The following is a 19,471-nucleotide window of genomic DNA, read 5'->3' on the forward strand; positions in this document are numbered from 1 at the left end:
AGCTGCCTCGAGATACCGGCCATCACGATCTTAAAAAGTAAAGGTGATAGAACACATCCCTGCGTGGTGTCCCTATTCCCCAGCACTTGCACATCAGATTCTAGATCACCAACTTCAAGCATGGCTTTTCGGCTACTCAGGAAGGATATGACTAACGCAAGAAATGAGGAACCTAGGTTGAGACTAGAGATAGCATCCAAAATAGAATCATGACGCACATTATCAAACGCCTTTTTTATATCTAAGCATAGGATCGCCGTGGTGTCTCTGGTATTATTATCTAAAATTTGAGTCTTAATGGCTTTCATAGCATCCTGCGTACAGAGGCCTGACCCAAAAACCAATTAGGTAATGAGAAAAAAGATTATTGTGTTCTATGTTCTCTGCCATTTGGTTCTGGATAACGTGTTCCCCCACCTTTCCCACACATGATATGAGAGAGATGGGGCGCAGATTATCCAAACTAGGTGCTTTTACCGGGCTTGGGAACGAGGATCACCTTGGCCAACTTCCATTGCTCTGGGATGTCACCTCTCTCCCAAATCCTATTAATCTCATCATTAAGAAATTCAACAGAGTCTTCTTCCAAGTTTCGAAGCGCCTTGTTGGTGACCCTATCCGGACCCGGTGCCGATCGGCCATTGAGGTCGTGTAGGGCACGTCGCACATCGCTGATGGCGAAGGGTTCATCCAAATAGCACAAGGTGTTCCCATATACCCCGGATAGGCTTGTATATTGGAATCGACTGCAAGCGGTAGATACTTCTTAGCAAGCTGCCCCAATAGCTCCGCGCCCGAGGAGGATCTTTAAGCAATATGAAGTATTCTAGCGAGGACCCCCCCCCCCACCCCCTGATTAGATTTAGTGCCCGACTCGTCAAGCAGGTGTTTTAAAAGATTCCATTTACCTCTGGTTCGCATTTATCCATCGAGTGAGTTACAATGTTCATCCCACTGGTGCCTCGACAAGTTTTGGCAAAGTTCTTCAATTTGTGTAACTAACTTTGCAATCTTTTATCGAAGCTTACGATTAAGCCTCTGGCCCTTCAATCTGGCCAATAGCGACTGCTTTGCCTCCAGTAAATGCGCAAGCCGACGGTCCATTTTTTCGGTCTGTACCTCTGCCTCAATGATCCTGGTAACCACCCTAACGTCCTGCAGCAGCATCTCCGCCCATTGCTCAAAAGAGTCCGGGATTTCCCCCTGTTCTGTTCGCGCCCTGTGTGACTCCCGAAACTTATCCCAATCTACGTAAGTAAACTTTTTTTCAGATTTTGCATCCATCTGCAATTTAGTAACTGTAATATAATGATAACTTCCTAAATCCGCCTAAAGATTTTCCCAACCTACCGAGCCAGCATTTTTCACGAAAACTAGGTCCGAGGTGGAATCCTTGGTGGTAAATGTGCCGCGTCTAGTAGGAAAAGCCGCGTCCGTTATTAACGAGGGATCGGCATCTCCCGTCTCTTGCCACAAGCTCCTACCTTTAACATTATCATACCGGGAGTTCCACACCCAGAAACGCGCGTTAATTTCCCCCGCCAAACCAGAGCGGAGAGCCCAGCCACTCTGGTTGCCTTAGCTATGATTGTCTTAAAACGCTGCCTATGATGCCTAGGACTACTATATATATTCAATATAAAAACACCGGAAAGGTTGGAAGCACTCGGAATGACCTCAACCAAGGAGAGCTCTGTTTTTTTAGGCCTTAACCTAGATCATGTGTCACTAAGGTGAACTTGTTGCTGACCAACGTGGCAATCCCTCTGCCTTCCCCTTTAACTGTATATGCCTTGTACCCCGGGAGGGTTACATATCAGACAGCGTCTCGTGCAGTAGGATCACTTGCGGCTTCTTGCTGTGAGAGCGGACAAATTGCTGCAGGGTGTCCCTTTTGCTAAGCATCCTCCCGCAGTTCCATTGCCGTATACGAAATTCATCGTGCGACGCCATCTTGATCATGGTACGTGCTCCCTTACCCTCAGGTTCTGTACAGAAGCAGCTGTGCCAATCGAACTGGGGATACTCATGAGAATGGGCACCGATAAAGGCGTTCTCTCTGGAAAGCAATTCGGGGGAATCCTAGTTGCTCGGTTGATATTGGGGCTCTGCACCATAAGGCCGGCGTTCTGTAATTGAGTATTCGCACATTGAATTCTGGCATGTTGAATATCTCTTTTCTGATCCATACTTGTTGAGATGTTGATCTACCACCGTGAAACACTCATTGAGTCTTCGAATCTCAATGCAAATTGAGTTTAAAGTCTCCTTAATTTCAGATTTGGCTTTAGCCTGCACATTCCCGGCCGAAGTCGCAGCCTTACGCTTGGCTGGGTTGCCCGAGGGGCCCGCTTCCACGATCATGGGGACGTCCGTAGGTTGAGGAGAGGGAGAACCTACCGACTGAGAAGCAGATGCCCGAGTAGCTTGAGATGTACTGGCACGTCCAAGCTCAGCCATTCCGGCTCTCAGCGACTCAATAATGCTGCGCATTTCGGCATTCTCCTTCCTAAGCTGATTTAGCTCCGCTAGACCATGTTCTGGCGCAGTGCCCCCTGTTACCTTTCCACCTCCTCCGCTGTGCACCCGGTCAGCCCAGGTGCCACGCTGCATCTACGGTTCAGGTGGGCTTTGGAAACGAACTGTTCCATGCGGGTCCCTACCGCATTCTCGAGTGCGATGGGCCTCTAGATTGGGACCGACGATGATCGGCCTTTAGACGAGGTTCCATTTTGTTGGCCTCGGGAGCGACTTCTGGACCGAGATCTGGATCTAGACCGGCTGCTTGCGCGTTGCGATGAGTCACGGTTGTCCACCCCAGTTGCAGCAGAAGGACTGTTTGAACAGTATTTGTGGTGCGCAGGCTGGCTCCCAGTCTCATCGGCATTGGCAGGTACCGTTTGCTGACTACGACGCTAAGATTCCGCGCGGCGCTCTCTTGGCCGCCTTCGCACAATAAAAGGAAGCTGAAACCTTTGCTGGCAATTTTTATCAGTCGTGGCGTGTGGGCCACCACAGAATCCACGGGTCGGGGAACATTGATGGTTCTCATCAGGGTTGTTGATTCCCCACCTTTTGCACACAGCTTCACCCGGTGTCGGACAGACGTCCGCCCTGTGCCCCAGTCTACCATAGGCGTGGCAGCAGTCATGCTGCCGATGGTAAAGCGAGCATCTGACCAGCACCGCGTCGAAATTAATGAAATTGGGAACTTTGTAGTCATCGTAGACAATAACCACCGTTTCAGTGTTCCTAACACGTCTCAATCCCAGAGCCTAGGGGTTTCTTTCAGTGAGGATGCTCCTCTCCAGCTCCGTCTGACTCTCCGATGAGTCAATCTTACGGATGACCCCCTTGCATGAGACATGCAAGGGGGCAGCCTCGTAAGTGTTAATGTCATACTTATTCATTCCCAATGTAAGGCAGCTCATCCTGAGGTGGGAGTCAGCGTTCGCCCGGGACGCCGTGCTAATAACTATAATATTTTGCGTTGCATTCGGGCAGACAATATCCTGACCGATGGCCGTGGGTGCAATGCCGGCCACCTCTGCGATTGCCCGGCCAAGTCTAGCTGAGCCTGCCTTCTCAACATGCCAGCCACCCCTTGGACGAACGATAATGTTCCAGTGCTCGCTCGGCAGTCGAGGCATTCTCGATGATTTGATAACCTTATCCTTCAAGTTCCTGCCGCTTGCCATGGCACGCTCTGTAGCACTGGCGTTCGTGCGCCTCGAGCTTTTTTTCACCGAAGCGGAGCGCCAGTCGTGTTCTTCTCCAAACTCCTCTGGAGGGAGGTCATCGCCGTCCATAATAACAGCCACACCGTCCAGCATATTGGCTCAGCCAGTGAAACGTAGGGCGTGTTCTGCCCAGCAGACGCCAACTCGGCGTTGTGGTTGTTCGCCCAAGCACGCGAGGCGTAGTCGGTGGCGTTAAAGTCTGAAAAATGCTCAAAAACGGACCTACCGGTGATACCGACATGATATACGTCCGATACCGACGTGAATCTTGGCAGCTTATGCGTCGACTCGTAGCAAGATACTGAGGAACAGCATACGAAAAACCACAAAAATCCTTTGCTGAAGCGGGAGCACAAAGACCCCCGACTGCTCCGCTCTACGCCACCTCTCAGAACGCGATGCCTAACAGAGAAAAAACGCAATGGTGTGACGGGGTCAGTGAAAATGGAACGCGATGTACAAGTCTTCCTCCCTACATGAGCGGGTGAATAGCAGCAAGGATATGGTTCCTATACTGGGTGTCCCAGCGAACCCAAACCAAGATTCGAAAGGAAACCATACGCTCCGGGAAAGCGTTATCTGCTGTATACTAGTGGAGTCTTCCGTACTTACAACATGTACTTTTTTCATTACTGAGTGTAGACATTAACTTTCCAGTGTTAATTATTGCATGAATAATAAAATATTAGCTTTAATTTGTGCGCATCAAATAACCATAGAATCAAACATTTATTTTGTGCTGAAATCTGCTTGATTGTTTTTTTCCCCTAAAAACATAAACCCTAAATACATGCCAAATGTGAAATATACTCTCGCTCACGCAACTACTCAAGCGCTTCCTAGCATTCTTTGGTTGACACATGACTGCCTTTTTCTATTGCATTCGATAATGCGTCAGTGGCAGGTTTTACAGCAGAGCAGTTAAGGTTGACCTTATCCGTGTGTTGTAGGTATAAAAAGTTGTGATAATTATGGACCGGTACCCACCTTCTTTGTCCTTTTATTCATAGCCTTCCCCTTCTGCTTCACTTCAAGATGACATGAGCCGATTACAACTCTCGTATACCAACGATGCGAGTACGCTAACCACTTGGCTATCCAGGCTTTTTTTTTTCTCCTTTCGTTATTGCTTTACAAATAAGGATTGATTCCACCCTGGAAACCTCACTCCGGTACATCCGTCTGCACTTTGTGCACTTCGACGTTCGTGCAAAAGTAATCGCGCACAGGTCTGACTTCCAGATCTGCACTGTGAAAGGCTTTGCAATATACTATGCAGGCCCAGGAGCACTTAAGGTCGTCGTAAGTTACGCCACCTTCATTTCTAACGGAGAAAAACCGGATTCCGTGTGGATTGGATGGTAACTCCCTTTTTATAGTTTGTTCTCTGTCATATATCCCAGAAGACAATAAAAATGCAATAACTGGTCGCCATTTGTTTTCTTTTTTTCATAGAAAATAATCTGGGCCCCATCGAACAAATAGTCCTTTGACTCTCAACCATGTATGTACAGGTAAAGTGCCGGGCACAATCTAAGAAAAAAAAAGTGCCCCCACCTACAATGCTGCTCATCTCCGAACTAGAAGACCAAACCTGGGCTATCCAGCAGGCCAGGGAGGCTATTGGGAGACAAGACCTTTCATCCTCCATCTGAGCAGTCTGACCCGGAACGAACAGCAACTAGCCGAATTTCACAATAAAGTTGTTTCATTCCCCGAAGGGAACCATGAGGAAGTGCGAATGCATTGCGTAGCGTCCAAAACAACGTTTCGCACGTGATATTCCAGCATTACAAGAATGATGTTTCCTTTTTTTTTTCTTACACCCTGCAGCCAATAGCGCCGTTCGCCGCTGACAGCGGTGTCTCGAGTACGCATTTCCGTATGTTCTTGAGAGGCGCCCAACCAGCGAACGGTCGAGAGTGAGGCGCGAGCAGACGGGCAAGTGGGAAGTAGCGAAGAGAGAGAATGAACGGCAAGAGAAAGAGCGGTGAAGCATTGCACCTACCCTCTCTCACACCACATGCTCCGATTGCTAAGGGCGAGGAAAAGCACGTGAACCCACAGCTGTTGCTATGGGAGAGCGCGGTGGACAGATCCCGACCGTGACGCCTGACATAGCCCGACTAAGAACTGCCTTTTAAATTTAAAATGTCTTAAGCCCTGGTGTTAGGAGCATTTTAAATGCGAAACATTTCTTAGTGAAGTTTGGTGACACTGAGAGTATCTATCCGTCCGTCCGTCCGTCCGTCCGTCCGTCCGTCCGTCCGCCCGCCCGCCCGCCCGCCCGCCCGCCCGCCCGCCCGCCCGCCCGCCCGCCCGCCCGCCCGCCCGACCGACCGACCGACCGACCGACCGACCGACCGACCGACCGACCGACCGACCGACCGACCGACCGACCGACCGACCGACCGACCGACCGACCGACCGACCGACCGACCGACCGACCGACCGACCGACCGACCGACCGACCGACCGACCGACCGACCGACCGACCGACCGACCGACCGACCGACCGACCGACCGACCGACCGACCGACCGACCGACCGACCGACCGACCGACCGACCGACCGACCGACCGACCGACCGACCGACCGACCGACCGACCGACCGACCGACCGACCGACCGACCGACCGACCGACCGACCGACCGACCGACCGACCGACCGACCGACCGACCGACCGACCGACCGACCGACCGACCGACCGACCGACCGACCGACCGACCGACCGACCGACCGACCGACCGACCGACCGACCGACCGACCGACCGACCGACCGACCGACCGACCGACCGACCGACCGACCGACCGACCGACCGACCGACCGACCGACCGACCGACCGACCGACCGACCGACCGACCGACCGACCGACCGACCGACCGACCGACCGACCGACCGACCGACCGACCGACCGACCGACCGACCGACCGACCGACCGACCGACCGACCGACCGACCGACCGACCGACCGACCGACCGACCGACCGACCGACCGACCGACCGACCGACCGACCGACCGACCGACCGACCGACCGACCGACCGACCGACCGACCGACCGACCGACCGACCGACCGACCGACCGACCGACCGACCGACCGACCGACCGACCGACCGACCGACCGACCGACCGACCGACCGACCGACCGACCGACCGACCGACCGACCGACCGACCGACCGACCGACCGACCGACCGACCGACCGACCGACCGACCGACCGACCGACCGACCGACCGACCGACCGACCGACCGACCGACCGACCGACCGACCGACCGACCGACCGACCGACCGACCGACCGACCGACCGACCGACCGACCGACCGACCGACCGACCGACCGACCGACCGACCGACCGACCGACCGACCGACCGACCGACCTACTGTCTGTCTGTCTAGCCACCTATGACTTTCAGCACTCCTGGTGGTTTCAATAATAGTTCAATACCAAACTTGGTACGGCATAACATGAGTGTAGGACGACCATATTTGACTAGTCATACCACGAAAATCATGACATGTATGTGAGGAATGTCGTGATTTGCATTTCATGGTCCTACTGCTCTTGCGGTGGTTTGGTTCACAAAACATGCTGCTAAACTGGTATGCTATGACATGATTGGATGGCGAACGCAAGCGACAGAAATCATGACTTGCATGACTACATGCCACGCCCAGGACGCGCTCGCGGCCATTTCGCTAGCGTCACATATACCAAACTAGATATTACGGTACGTGAATAGATGGCGAAGGTGTGTGACTGGTGCACACATGATAATCATGACATGCCTGTCATGTAGCAACATTACTACATTTCACGCTCATGATGCCCTGGTGGTCATACAGCTGGCTTCACTTATACCAAATTTGGTATTACGGGACTTGAATGGATGACGAAGATATAAGACTGGTGCAAGCATGATAAACTTGAGATGCGTGTCATGTAACAACATGACTACATGCTATGCTCATGATGCGCTCGCGGCCGTTTCGCTAGCTTCACATGCACCGAATTCGGTATCACGTGACGCGAACGGACGACATAGGTAAATGACACATCCAAACATGATAATCACGACATGCGTGTCATGTAACAACATGACTACATGCCACACTAATGATGCGCTCGCGGCCGTTTGGCTAGCTTCACATACGCCAAATTTGGTATTACGTCACCTGGATGGATGACGAAGGTATGTGACTGGTGCAAACATGATAATCGTGAGATGCGCGTCATATGAGAACATAATAACATGCCACAGTCAAGGCGCTAATACATTTTGATGTGACTCGGTGCGTCACGCCGACGTTGCCACGTCAGGCGCAAGTCCTGCCATATACTCGCAGGCGCGCGCCGCGCTGCGTTGCTTTGACGCTGGCGCGTTTCAGCGTGTGCGGCGTCCCTCCGTCACGAAAAGAGGGAGACGCAGTGTTGTTTGGGTAACGAATCGGCGCGAAATGCAGCATGTCGCTTTTCGCACCGGTTGCCGTCGGGCCGCGCTGACAGACGCTGGTCGCGTTGGTCGCGCTTTGCGTCAGGCTATAGGCACCCGACAGTGGACCAGAGGACGCGGCGAAGCTCTTTAGGCTGCCTCAGCATTGTTGTTACCGACCGCCAGGGATACCAAGAAAATGAAACTCTCGCTGAACACACTGAGACGCTGAAGTGTCAATACCCTTTCTGGCACGTTTTCAAAGAAGGCTTCCTGGGCGCTTACATAATCAGCCGTGACCCCCAGCTCACAACTAAAAAAGTATATATATATGCGCGGACAAGTTCGGTTTTGCTGCGTCTACTCACTAGGCTGCGCATTGGATGAATCGATTTTGCTGCGCCTACTTGCTAGACTGTGTGTTCTGGCGCTACCGTCAGATCTCGTAAACTCCATTGCCGGGTGCCTATAGAGTGCTCGAGTTTTGCTAACATAGCGTCGCTGTGCCCAGCGGGCGCCCGTCAGCGTTACGTTGGAGTATATTGTTCTCTTCAAGATGCGCTCGCGACCGTTTTGCTAGCTCCACAACCAAGTTTGGTATTATGTGACGTCAATGGATGACCAAGGTATATGACTGGTGTAAACATAATAATCCTGACACGCATGTCATGTAAGAATATGACAACATACCACACTCATAGCGTGCTCGCGGCCATTTCGCAATGTCCACATATACTAAGTTTGGTATCACATGACGTCAATAAATGACGAAGGTAAATGACACATCCAAACATAATAATTATGACACGGAAGTCATGTACGGCATAATTTACCTCCATCTCGTAACGCTGTGCTGATTTCAAAGTGACATATCAACCTTTCTCATTCATGCTTCGCATATAATGGATTCCCACTGTAATGGGGATCTGCCAATCTTTTTTTCACGCACTTAAGAACACCTTGTCCTGGGCGGCCCTGCGTATACTATGCTATCCAGGCTTGCTGGCAGGGCAGAGGATGGCCTTGTACAGTACAGCCAGCTGGTGAGAAAGGGAAGTGAGGGTGTGAAGAAGAGATGCAAGAGTTCGGAGGAGGAAAAGGAGGATGGGAAAACAACAATAGAGAAATTGAAAATGACACAAAAGATGGAAGGTGCGATACCGAAGTATATAGTCTGCTGTGCGGCATAGAAAAACAATCATCTTCATGAGCTAGCCTGTGATCTCTTCGTTAGCTTCAACTTTGTCCTCTTCTGCTGCTTGTCCAGCAACTCTGCTGTGACTCAGCCTTCTGTGGCTTTGTGCAACTCTACTATTTTTTTTGTTTCAGTGTTTCCAGCCTACCTCTATATGCAAGTGAATAGCAATGCACTTCCTTTAGTAAGCCTCTGTGATGGTCATATAGCTGAATCAATTTGTGCTCCAAAAAGCACTGTGTAGTCTCCAGTAAATGGTAGCCTCTTTCCATTCTCAGTCATTTTTCTCTTTTCTTTTTGCTTTTGTGTGCGATAGCTTTGGTGGAATGAAAATCTGCCTATTTATTTGGCATGACAACCCGAGATGGGTAAATAAAAAAAAAACAAGGTTCACTTTAAACAAAAAGAAAGACACTACTGATATCAGATATCAATTATTGATGGTCATTTTCCATGTATGACAACTACAATGGAGAATACTCAAGCAGCTTGAGTGAATTACACAAAGTAACTGAAAGAAAGTGACACAGTGTAGACATTAGCAAGACTAGCAATTTTATAGTGTAGCACCATTATGAGAAGCCATCTTTTTGAAGAAGGTGATGTATTCCACCTTGCATTCGCTACCTGTTGGTAGGAAGTGGCCACCTGGGTGGTAGAGGACACTTGGGGACACGAAGAATGGAAGTATTTCTGTTGCTTGTGCTGCAATCAAAATTGATGCACATCAAAGTTCATGAAAGTAAATAAAACTGACAAGTAAATCTAGGAAAGTATGTTACTAAAGCAACAGACTGGTAGAAGATTGAGGCTGCTAAACTGCACTGCACATACAAATAGCAGCACGAGGGCTATGTACCTACCATATTTATTCGAATATAGGTCGACCTTTTTTTCCACAAATATTGTTGATAACCCGCTATCGACCTATATTCGAGACCAAAGAATCTCGACTTATATTAATGATCAAACCATCCAAAAGTGCCCAGCTTATAGGAAGCCAAAACAATGCATGGTGGCACTGCGACTCTGGACAGGCAGTGCCATCTTTGGTAGAAAAGTAGAAATCAGGGTTGTACAGGTGCTTTTTGCCTTCCCACCAATGCGCTGCCACTCGCTTACGTTCTCGTGCAGAGAGCGCGCGCTGCGCTTGAGTCACCTCAGAGTGTACTGCCTGCAATGCGGCTTCACAATGAGCTGGACAAGCACTTCCGAAGAGCAAATGGAACAAAAGGAGTAAAGCTCGTTAGTCAAGTTTATGATGTGAAGCAGACTACAGAAGACGAGGATGTCTGAGTCACTGCAAAATGCAATTTTCGGGTCCTCCATGATACTACTGTGTACGACGTATGCCTCGAGGTAAATCTCATTCTGCCGACATGAAGCCACGTACTCTATCGCTGTGCTATGCTGACGTTTATGGAAACCATATAATTGTTTTGATGTGGTATCTAGCAGCAGCAGCCGTGTACTGTCATGTGCAGACGTTTGCGGCGTGCTAAAAAAATAACTAGAGTATACGGCGATGGCATTAAAATGTCCAAGAAGTTTTAGAATCATGTCCTCCTGGCCATGGGCACATGACCGGCTGACGTCGCCACGAAGCAGCAAGCTGAAGTGATCACCTCGTTTTTTTTTTCTTGTTTTTTTTTTCGGCTCTCGTGTGATGCTTGCTCCATCTTTCGCTAACACGGCTGTCTTTGCCGGCTGTGACTTGCTGGGAAACTGATACAGCTTTACATGTAGATAGTGTTCCTTGGTGTTGTCTGCATTGTTGTGGCTGCCCACAATACAACAATACTTCGGACCTCGCTGACGCTTCCGTGGGGCCACTCTTCCATCGCATCGCGGAAAGGCAACTTCGCACAGCAAGCGTCTCGTTTTAGCGCGCCAACCTGACGGCACGGTGCCTAAGTTCTCCGCACTGACTGTAGACAACACCCTCTTGCTGCAGAACACGTTACGCATGCGTCGCATGCGCTCCCGTTTCGACGAAACACACTGACTCGCTTGCGACCTCTCCCACATCTCTCCTCAAGTATTTTTCTAGCTCGCCACCACGGCCAGGCACGGCGTTGTCGTCACTCTGCAAACTTGAGCTTCGGTTCTCTATGGCATTCAACTGCCATGCCCGTCGTTCTTCAAGCGGTTCCTGTTACATACGCTTGTTATATACCACAAAATCTGGAAGAAAGATCCCCCGCCCCTTTCATACTACCTGAGTAATTGAGAAAAAAAGGTTATTTATGCAATAGTCATGTACCGCCTTTTCAAAAAACCTGTGAAATGCAGCCGTTCTGCCATGTTTGTGTGTAACGGATGGCATCATGCTTTTCGCGGCCTAGCAATTGGCAGCAATGGCAGCCAATTGCTTTAGGAAGTCGCCAATGCTTGCGAAGAATAGGGTGACGAGAATATTTTGCACATCTGACAAGATGACGGCCCCGGCAGCATTTAGAGCGCTAAGCTATGTAAATAAAGGTGTGGTACGTTACTTTTCTGTTTCTAAATTGAAAAAAAAAAAAAAACATGGGCCAACCTATATTCGATTTTTTTTATCATAGAACACTATTAGTAGCGATCGACCTATATTCGTGCCCGATATATTTTCGAGTAAATGCGGTACATTTCACTTTATTACAATAAAAGCCCAACATAGGCTTTACTTAGGGGTTGGGCTTACGTATGTTCATTATGCCTTGGTTAGAAGTAACATGTGAATAAGCATTATTAAACATGACATAGATAACATGGGTACATGATTCCTTGATACACAGTGATGAGTATTAAGAGTCGACAGACTTAATTATTTTCGTAGTGACAACATCTTGGCACGACATGAAAATCGAGAGTGTGTGAACCTTATCGCACAGTATCTGTGGGTCTTAGTAGCTCATGAAGACACTCCGACATTTACTAACATCATTCCTATAATTGATATATATGATTTTTTTCTTTATCTGCACAACAAAGCCAGTATAAAGCCAGGAGCAGCCAGTGCATACATATACAATTTAAACTAAAACTGAATCCACTGAAAAGTAGAAGACGGTATTCAAATCCACACCCCAACAATAGCTATCTCTGGTAAGAAGCTGATTATAAAGCCAAAATAATATTGTAACGCACGGTTCAATGAACACTTTTAATAAGCTAACGTAGGAAGGGCGAACTTGTGCCCGAGAATAATGAGACAGCTAGAACGAAATCTCCTAGTTGTCTCGAGGATTCACTTCTGCCTCTTCCACGTTCTTCTTTTTTTTTCAACACAGGTCGCGCACAGCTGGGCCCCGCAGGCTCGTGCGTCACAAACCATCTGGAGGGCACAAGTATTGGCTAACGTGCGTAACTTGAAGTCACATTGTATCATTGCCCTCTTTTCGAGAGTGCATCGTCCCAATGCTTGTGTCGAACTGGTCGCATGGCGGTCATTCAGAACACCTCGTCGTGGATGTCGTTAACGTCAAACAACGTTGTGTCCTCGGCGTTTCATTGTCTGTCATGATACGGTTTCATCCTGACGACATGCACAGTTTCCGTGCGATGCTACTGTCAGGATTAAATATCCTGTCCCTGTGGCATAACTTCGTAGTTGAGCGAGCCGACACGGCAGAGCACTCTGTATGGACCGAAATAGTGACGAAGCAGTTTTTCTGACAGGCCAAATATTCGTACAGGAATCCACACCCATACTCTGTCTCCCGGTGCGTACTGGACGTCCCTTCTTCGCAGATTGTATTGGTGCGTGTCGGTTTTCTGCTGTTGGAGAATGCGATATTGTGCCAGCTGTCTGGTGTCACAGAACGAGCGCTAAAAAAGAGCGCGCCGCCAAATCCTTGCGACAACGGGCGGCAGAAACGCCGCGAGGTAAAAAGAAAAAAAAAAAGAAAGCAAACATCCAGGGCTCCCGGGCGCGCGCTCTCCCCGCAGAAGCACGGCTTCGCAGACGATCCTCCTCACCCCACATCGGCGGCCCAGCAAGACCGCGATTTTTCTAGAACGAAGGAGGCGGGGTCAGACCGAGTGAATCATCCTCCGGAGAGGGCAGTCGAACCGTCTCGTGCCTCTCCCCAGCTTTCGCTGCGTATCGCGCCGACGAAATGACGAGAAATTTCTCGAAGGTGGCGCGGAAGGTATTTAATCGAGCAGCCGAGACGAGAAAGCAGGAGAAGACGGAAAGTTAGCGCCAGAGCGCGTAGGAATTCCGCCGTGTAGTCGGCGAAGGTTCTGCCCGTAGTGACAGAACAGGAGGAGACGGAAGTGAGCGCCAGAGTGCGTAGAGAGTCCGCCGTGTAGTCGGCGAAGTTTTTGGTCCGTAGGGACGGCTCGAGCTACAGGCAAGAGCGTGGGTTTACCGCTATCGAGCGAAGATGCGGGCAACAGCTGCGTGTGTGAAGCCGACGGATTTCCGGCGAAGAAGTTTGAAGCTTGGAGAGTGGCCATTTGAGGACGCGAGGTTTCCTGGAAGAGAAACTTCGAGAACTACGGAACGACAACAACGCTGGACTTTGAGTGAGTGATTCTCGGAAGAGTATCATTAAGACTTTTGTTCCAAGGACTTTGGACTGAATAGGTTTTCTATCTCTTTAGTCCTTAAGTGTCTTGGTTGTTCAATGCATGCGACTGCATTGTAGTGCGTATTGTTGTCTGTGTCAGTTGTTTTGAGTGTGGCTGATTGTACTGTGTAGTACGTTGTCTGATTGGTGACGTATTGTATGTAACTATTGTGGAGTGTGCATTTTTGTGTATTATTTTCGATCTGCCATTATTGAGAATATAATTTGTTTGTTTATCAACTCTCGGCTCTGTCTTGTTCTTTGGGCCACAGCCGGCGTCCGCTGGCGCACCAATAAGGACCACTTCTAAATTGTCCACGTTTTCGTGGTGCGGTTCGGGGGGCCGATACTTCGGCTCTTGGAATTAGCCCGGCGATCGCCTCCCTAATAAACGGGACATGTGTGACAATTAATCTGGCGTCCGCGATATAGGACCTTTTGGTGCACAGTGTGTCCAAAGTAGTGAGAAAGAGCCTCGAGTTGGTGATACTGCTGTCGGAACGATTCTGTGTGTTGTTCAGTGTTCTCGTTAACGAGTGCAGGGGAGTGTTCCGATAGACTGATTTAGGCAGATACTTTTTGCACGCGGCAAGGTTTTATTTGCGAGTTGCGAGACACCATGGATCTCGAAAAGTTAGTTGCTCTTGGCGAGAAGATGGGTCTTTCTGGCGCCGAACTGCGGAAGTGGGTAAGCCAGAAGGAGAAAGAGGCGGTGGAGAGAGAGAGGTTGGCAGCAGAGAGGGCCAAGGAAGAAAACGCAGCTGAGTTGGAAAGAGAAAGGCTGGCCGCTGAAAGGGCGAGAGAAGAAAGAGAGCTGCAATTGAAGTTGGAGCTGGAGAAAGAAAGACTGGCAGCTGAGAGGGCGAAAGAAGAAAGAGAGGAAAGGGAACGGCAGCGACAGCACGAGATAGAACTCGAGCGGCTCCGTTTGCAACAGCGAAGTGAAACTCCCGTCCAAGCTAGAGTTGAAAGCAGCGAACGGGAAGATCACGGCTTCCGCTTGAACCCAAGCAAGCTGCTCGTGGCGTTTGATGAAAGGAGGGACGACCTTGACGCGTACCTTCACTGATTTGAGACGATTGCGAAGAGCCAGAATTGGCCGGAACATCAATGGGCAACTGCTTTGAGTACTTGCTTGAGTGGTGAAGCGCTCAGTGTGTACGGTAGGCTGACGCCGACCGATGCCGCCAACTATGCAAAGGTGAAAGCTGCTTTGTTGAAGCGATTTAGATTCACTGTAGAAGGATTCCGGGACAGATTTCGGACAGGAAAGCCAGCTGACGGTGAGACGGCTACGCAGTATGCCGCCCGACTTTGCCATTATTTCGACAGATGGATTGAACTTTCAGGGACAGCGCAGGAGTACGATGAGCTTAGAGAGCTGCTAATTAGAGAACAATTTCTTACCAGTTGCCACCCAAGCCTGTCACTGTACTTAAAAGAGAGGAAGGCTGACTCATTTGAAGACATGCTGGAATTGGCTGATCAATTCTTGGAAGCGCAAGGTGGCACTAATTTGGCCAGGGTCAAGAAGGATTGTCCCGATGATTCGAAGAAATTGGCTCCCGAAGAAAAGAAGCGTGCACCAGAGAGCATTCCGCGATGTTTTCTGTGCAACCGAGTGGGTCATCGCGCGAAAAACTGTCGAACGATCTTTACGAGCCCTACGGTTGTAAAATGTTTCAAGTGTGGTCAGACTGGGCATAAAGCAGATACATGTCGGAACGGAGTGAGTCAAACTCACCAGGTATCCTGTGTGCAAGCAGCACCGAAATCTGATAATAATGCCGTCACTGATGGATTCGTAGAGTTGAAGAATGGGGAGAAAATTCCTATTGTGGGGGCTGTAATGTCAAAACAGCCAACCGGTGTTACCAAGGGAATGCCAACGCTTCCTGGAAAGATTGCAGGCAAGAAGATTACGGTTCTAAGAGACACCGGTAGCTCCACGGTTATCGTGAGGAGAAATTTGGTACGGGAAAGAGAGTTGACAGGCAGAACGAAACCGGTTTGCCTAATTGACCGTACGGTCCGGATGCTTCCCGAAGCAGAAATTGAGGTTGAAACCCCGTACTTCAGCGGGAAGGTTACTGCGTTATGCATGACGACCCCCCTGTATGACCTTGTCATCGGAAACATCGACGGGGCGCGAGGGCCAAGTGATCCAGAATGTTTGGGAGAAGACCCGAAGATAGAGCCCTCGCCAACACAACGGCCGCGAGACACAGTGAAGGAGCAGCCCGTGACGGATCTCACTAGAGCCCAAGGCGAAGCCGGGGCGCAAGAGACAGCGAAGGAGAAGACGATCGTGTCGAATAAGTTCACAGGCCGAGCAACTGGATGTACGTCGGCATGACCTCGACCGACTGACAGTGTAAAGGAGACGGAGTTGGCCAGCCGGGCAAAATGTAGAGGCATTATCAAGCGGGTAAATAAACAGACAGGACCCGTCGAATGTAATGACGCGTTAACGGTGTCGGAAGAGACAACGATGGCTGAGACGACGCCTCAGATATCGTCGTGGGAAAGGGCTCGCCGAAAAAGAACGTGGAAACACAAGAATAGATCGAGCGAGCACCGCAAGAAGGGACGCAAGCGCAGCTCGAAACACACGGGATAGGTGCTGAGGTGGAATCAGAATGGGTTTGGCAGGGCTGAGTGACATATGTTGTGTTATTGTTCTTGTTATCCTGTGTCTCAAGTGTATGTCGAGTGAGTCAGTGTTCTGTGCGATGGTGTGATGTATAGTGTTGTATAATTGTTGGATAGACAGAACTTTGTACGTTTGTATTGTTTAGAATGTGTGATGAAGTGTTGTAGGCATGTACCTGTGGCTATATTTCATGTGTTGTGGAATTGAACTACAATGTCCAATCGTATTGAGTGATATATTGTGAATGTGAAGTGTCATGAGCGACGGATTGTGTTACAGCCTGTGAGAATGTGTGGTGACTGTTCGCGCTCGTTTGTGTGGTTTGAATATTATGAGATAATATTCTTAAAGTGGGGGGCAGTGTCACAGAACGAGCGCTAAAAAAGAGCACGCCGCCAAATCCTTGCGACAACGGGCGGCAGAAACGCCGCGAGGTAAAAAGAAAAAAAAAAAAAGAAAGCAAACATCCAGGGCTCCCGGGCGCGCGCTCTCCCCGCAGAAGCACGGCTTCGCAGACGATCCTCCTCACCCCACATCGGCGGCCCAGCAAGACCGCGATTTTTCTAGAACGAAGGAGGCGGGGTCAGACCGAGTGAATCATCCTCCGGAGAGGGCAGTCGAACCGTCTCGTGCCTCTCCCCAGCTTTCGCTGCGTATCGCGCCGACGAAATGACGAGAAATTTCTCGAAGGTGGCGCGGAAGGTATTTAATCGAGCAGCCGAGACGAGAAAGCAGGAGAAGACGGAAAGTTAGCGCCGGAGCGCGTAGGAATTCCGCCGTGTAGTCGGCGAAGGTTCTGCCCGTAGTGACAGAACAGGAGGAGACGGAAGTGAGCGCCAGAGTGCGTAGAAAGTCCGCCGTGTAGTCGGCGAAGTTTTTGGTCCGTAGGGACGGCTCGAGCTACAGGCAAGAGCGTGGGTTTACCGCTATCGAGCGAAGACGCGGGCAACAGCTGCGTGTGTGAAGCCGACGGATTTCCGGCGAAGAAGTTTGAAGCTTGGAGAGTGGCCATTTGAGGACGCGAGGTTTCCTGGAAGAGAAACTTCGAGAACTACGGAACGACAACAACGCTGGACTTTGAGTGAGTGATTCTCGGAAGAGTATCATTCAGACTTTTGTTCCAAGGACTTTGGACTGAATAGGTTTTCTATCTCTTTAGTCCTTAAGTGTCTTGGTTGTTCAATGCATGCGACTGCATTGTAGTGCGTATTGTTGTCTGTGTCAGTTGTTTTGAGTGTGGCTGATTGTACTGTGTAGTACGTTGTCTGATTGGTGACGTATTGTATGTAACTATTGTGGAGTGTGCATTTTTGTGTATTATTTTCGATCTGCCATTATTGAGAATATAATTTGTTTGTTTATCAACTCTCGGCTCTGTCTTGTTCTTTGGGCCACAGCCGGCGTCCGCTGGCGCACCAATAAGGACCACTTCTAAATTGTCCACGCTTTCGTGGTGCGGTTCGGGGGGCCGATACTTCGGCTCTTGGAATTAGCCCGGCGATCGCCTCCCTAATAAACGGGACATGTGTGACATCTGGCTTTTGCTCTTTGTATGTAGTCATGAACTTCATAGCCATTCTCGGGCGTCTGGTCAATAGTTAACATTGCATCTAAAGGTGTCGTTACCGTTTGGCCAAAAACAAGTTGGAACGGCGTCATCCGTGTTGTCTCTTGCATCGCAGTAATATAGGCGAATGTTGCATAGGGTAATATTTTATCCCAAGTACGCGTTCTATATCAACGTACATTGACAACATATCAGCCAGCGTTCTGTTCAGTCGTTCGGTAAGACCATTCCCAATCGCTTGAGGATGATATGCAGTCGCTTTGACTGTTGTGCATCAATTTCATAATACATTTCATCAGGTCGGCCATAAATGCAGTTCCTCGGTCCGTGATCAACACTCCTGGAGCTCTATGCCGCAGTACGATGTTGCAGACGATGAATTCGGCTACTTCAACGGCCGAACCTTTAACAAGAGTCACTGTCTCGGCATATCGGGTTAAATAGACGATCGCAACTATTACCCACCGTTTTCCCGATGACGACGTAGGAAATAGGCCCAGTAAATTCATTCCCACTTGTGTGAATGGGGCCTCTGGTGGTTCTATCAGTTGCAGGAGACTTGCTGGTTTTAGCGGTGTGGTTTTACGACTTTAGCAGTCCCGGCAGGTTCTGACAGTGTCGTACAGAGCTACGCAACTTCAGCCAGTAGTATTTAGTGCGGATGCGTGCTAACTTTCTGCTTACTCCTAAATGTCCAGCTGATGGATCACCGTGGCAAGCCTTCAAAATCTCTGGTCGCAGGCGTGAAGGGACGACAAGCAGGAATGTCGCTGTATTGTTGTCAAAGTTACTTTTCTATGGGATGTTATTTCGTAGGACCAACGCTGACAAGCCGCAGACAAAAGGTCGTGGAACATCGACAGACTGTCCTTGTAGGTACTTGATCAAGAGGAGTATCTCAGGGTCGGATCGCTGATGATGTGCCATCTAAGATGGTGTCAGAGCTCCCAAGAAAACAAGATCTTCACTGTCCTTGGTGGAAGTAGAAGCAGCAGGTTGATCGGAGCATGTGACAAGCAGTCCCCATCACTGTGTTTGTGACCTGACTTATACACAAGTGTGATATCATATTTCTGTAATCGCAGGCTCCATCGTGCAATCTGTCCACATGGGTCCTTGAGATTGGCCAGCCAGCATAGCGAATGATGGCCGCTTATAGCTCGAAAAGGCCTACCATATAAATATGGTCGAAACTTGCTGATAGCCCACACCACGGCAAGGCATTCTTTCTCGGTCGCTGAGTAGTTCACCTCAGCTTTCGAAAGAGTGCGACTGGCATACGCAATGACTTGTTCTTGTCCGTTTTGCCATTGAATGACCACGGCCC

The 19,471-nt window shown here is 49.8% G+C and overlaps 1 protein-coding gene across 2 annotated transcripts in view; it reads right to left on the reverse strand.

The window, feature by feature from the left end:
• Positions 1-9,902: 9,902 nt before the first annotated feature.
• LOC119169408 (esterase OVCA2) overlaps positions 9,903-19,471 on the reverse strand; it is a 54,514-nt gene continuing 44,945 nt past the window's right edge. For both annotated transcript variants that reach the window (XM_037420491.2, XM_037420492.2), the window contains one exon: positions 9,903-10,073. In XM_037420491.2, coding sequence (XP_037276388.2) covers positions 9,925-10,073 — 149 coding nt within the window. In that variant the 3' untranslated portion in view covers positions 9,903-9,924. The remainder of the gene's footprint in view (positions 10,074-19,471) is intronic.

This window comes from Rhipicephalus microplus, chromosome 2 (genome assembly GCF_043290135.1).
Source record: "Rhipicephalus microplus isolate Deutch F79 chromosome 2, USDA_Rmic, whole genome shotgun sequence".
In the NCBI taxonomy this organism is placed as follows: Eukaryota; Metazoa; Arthropoda; class Arachnida; order Ixodida; family Ixodidae; genus Rhipicephalus; species Rhipicephalus microplus.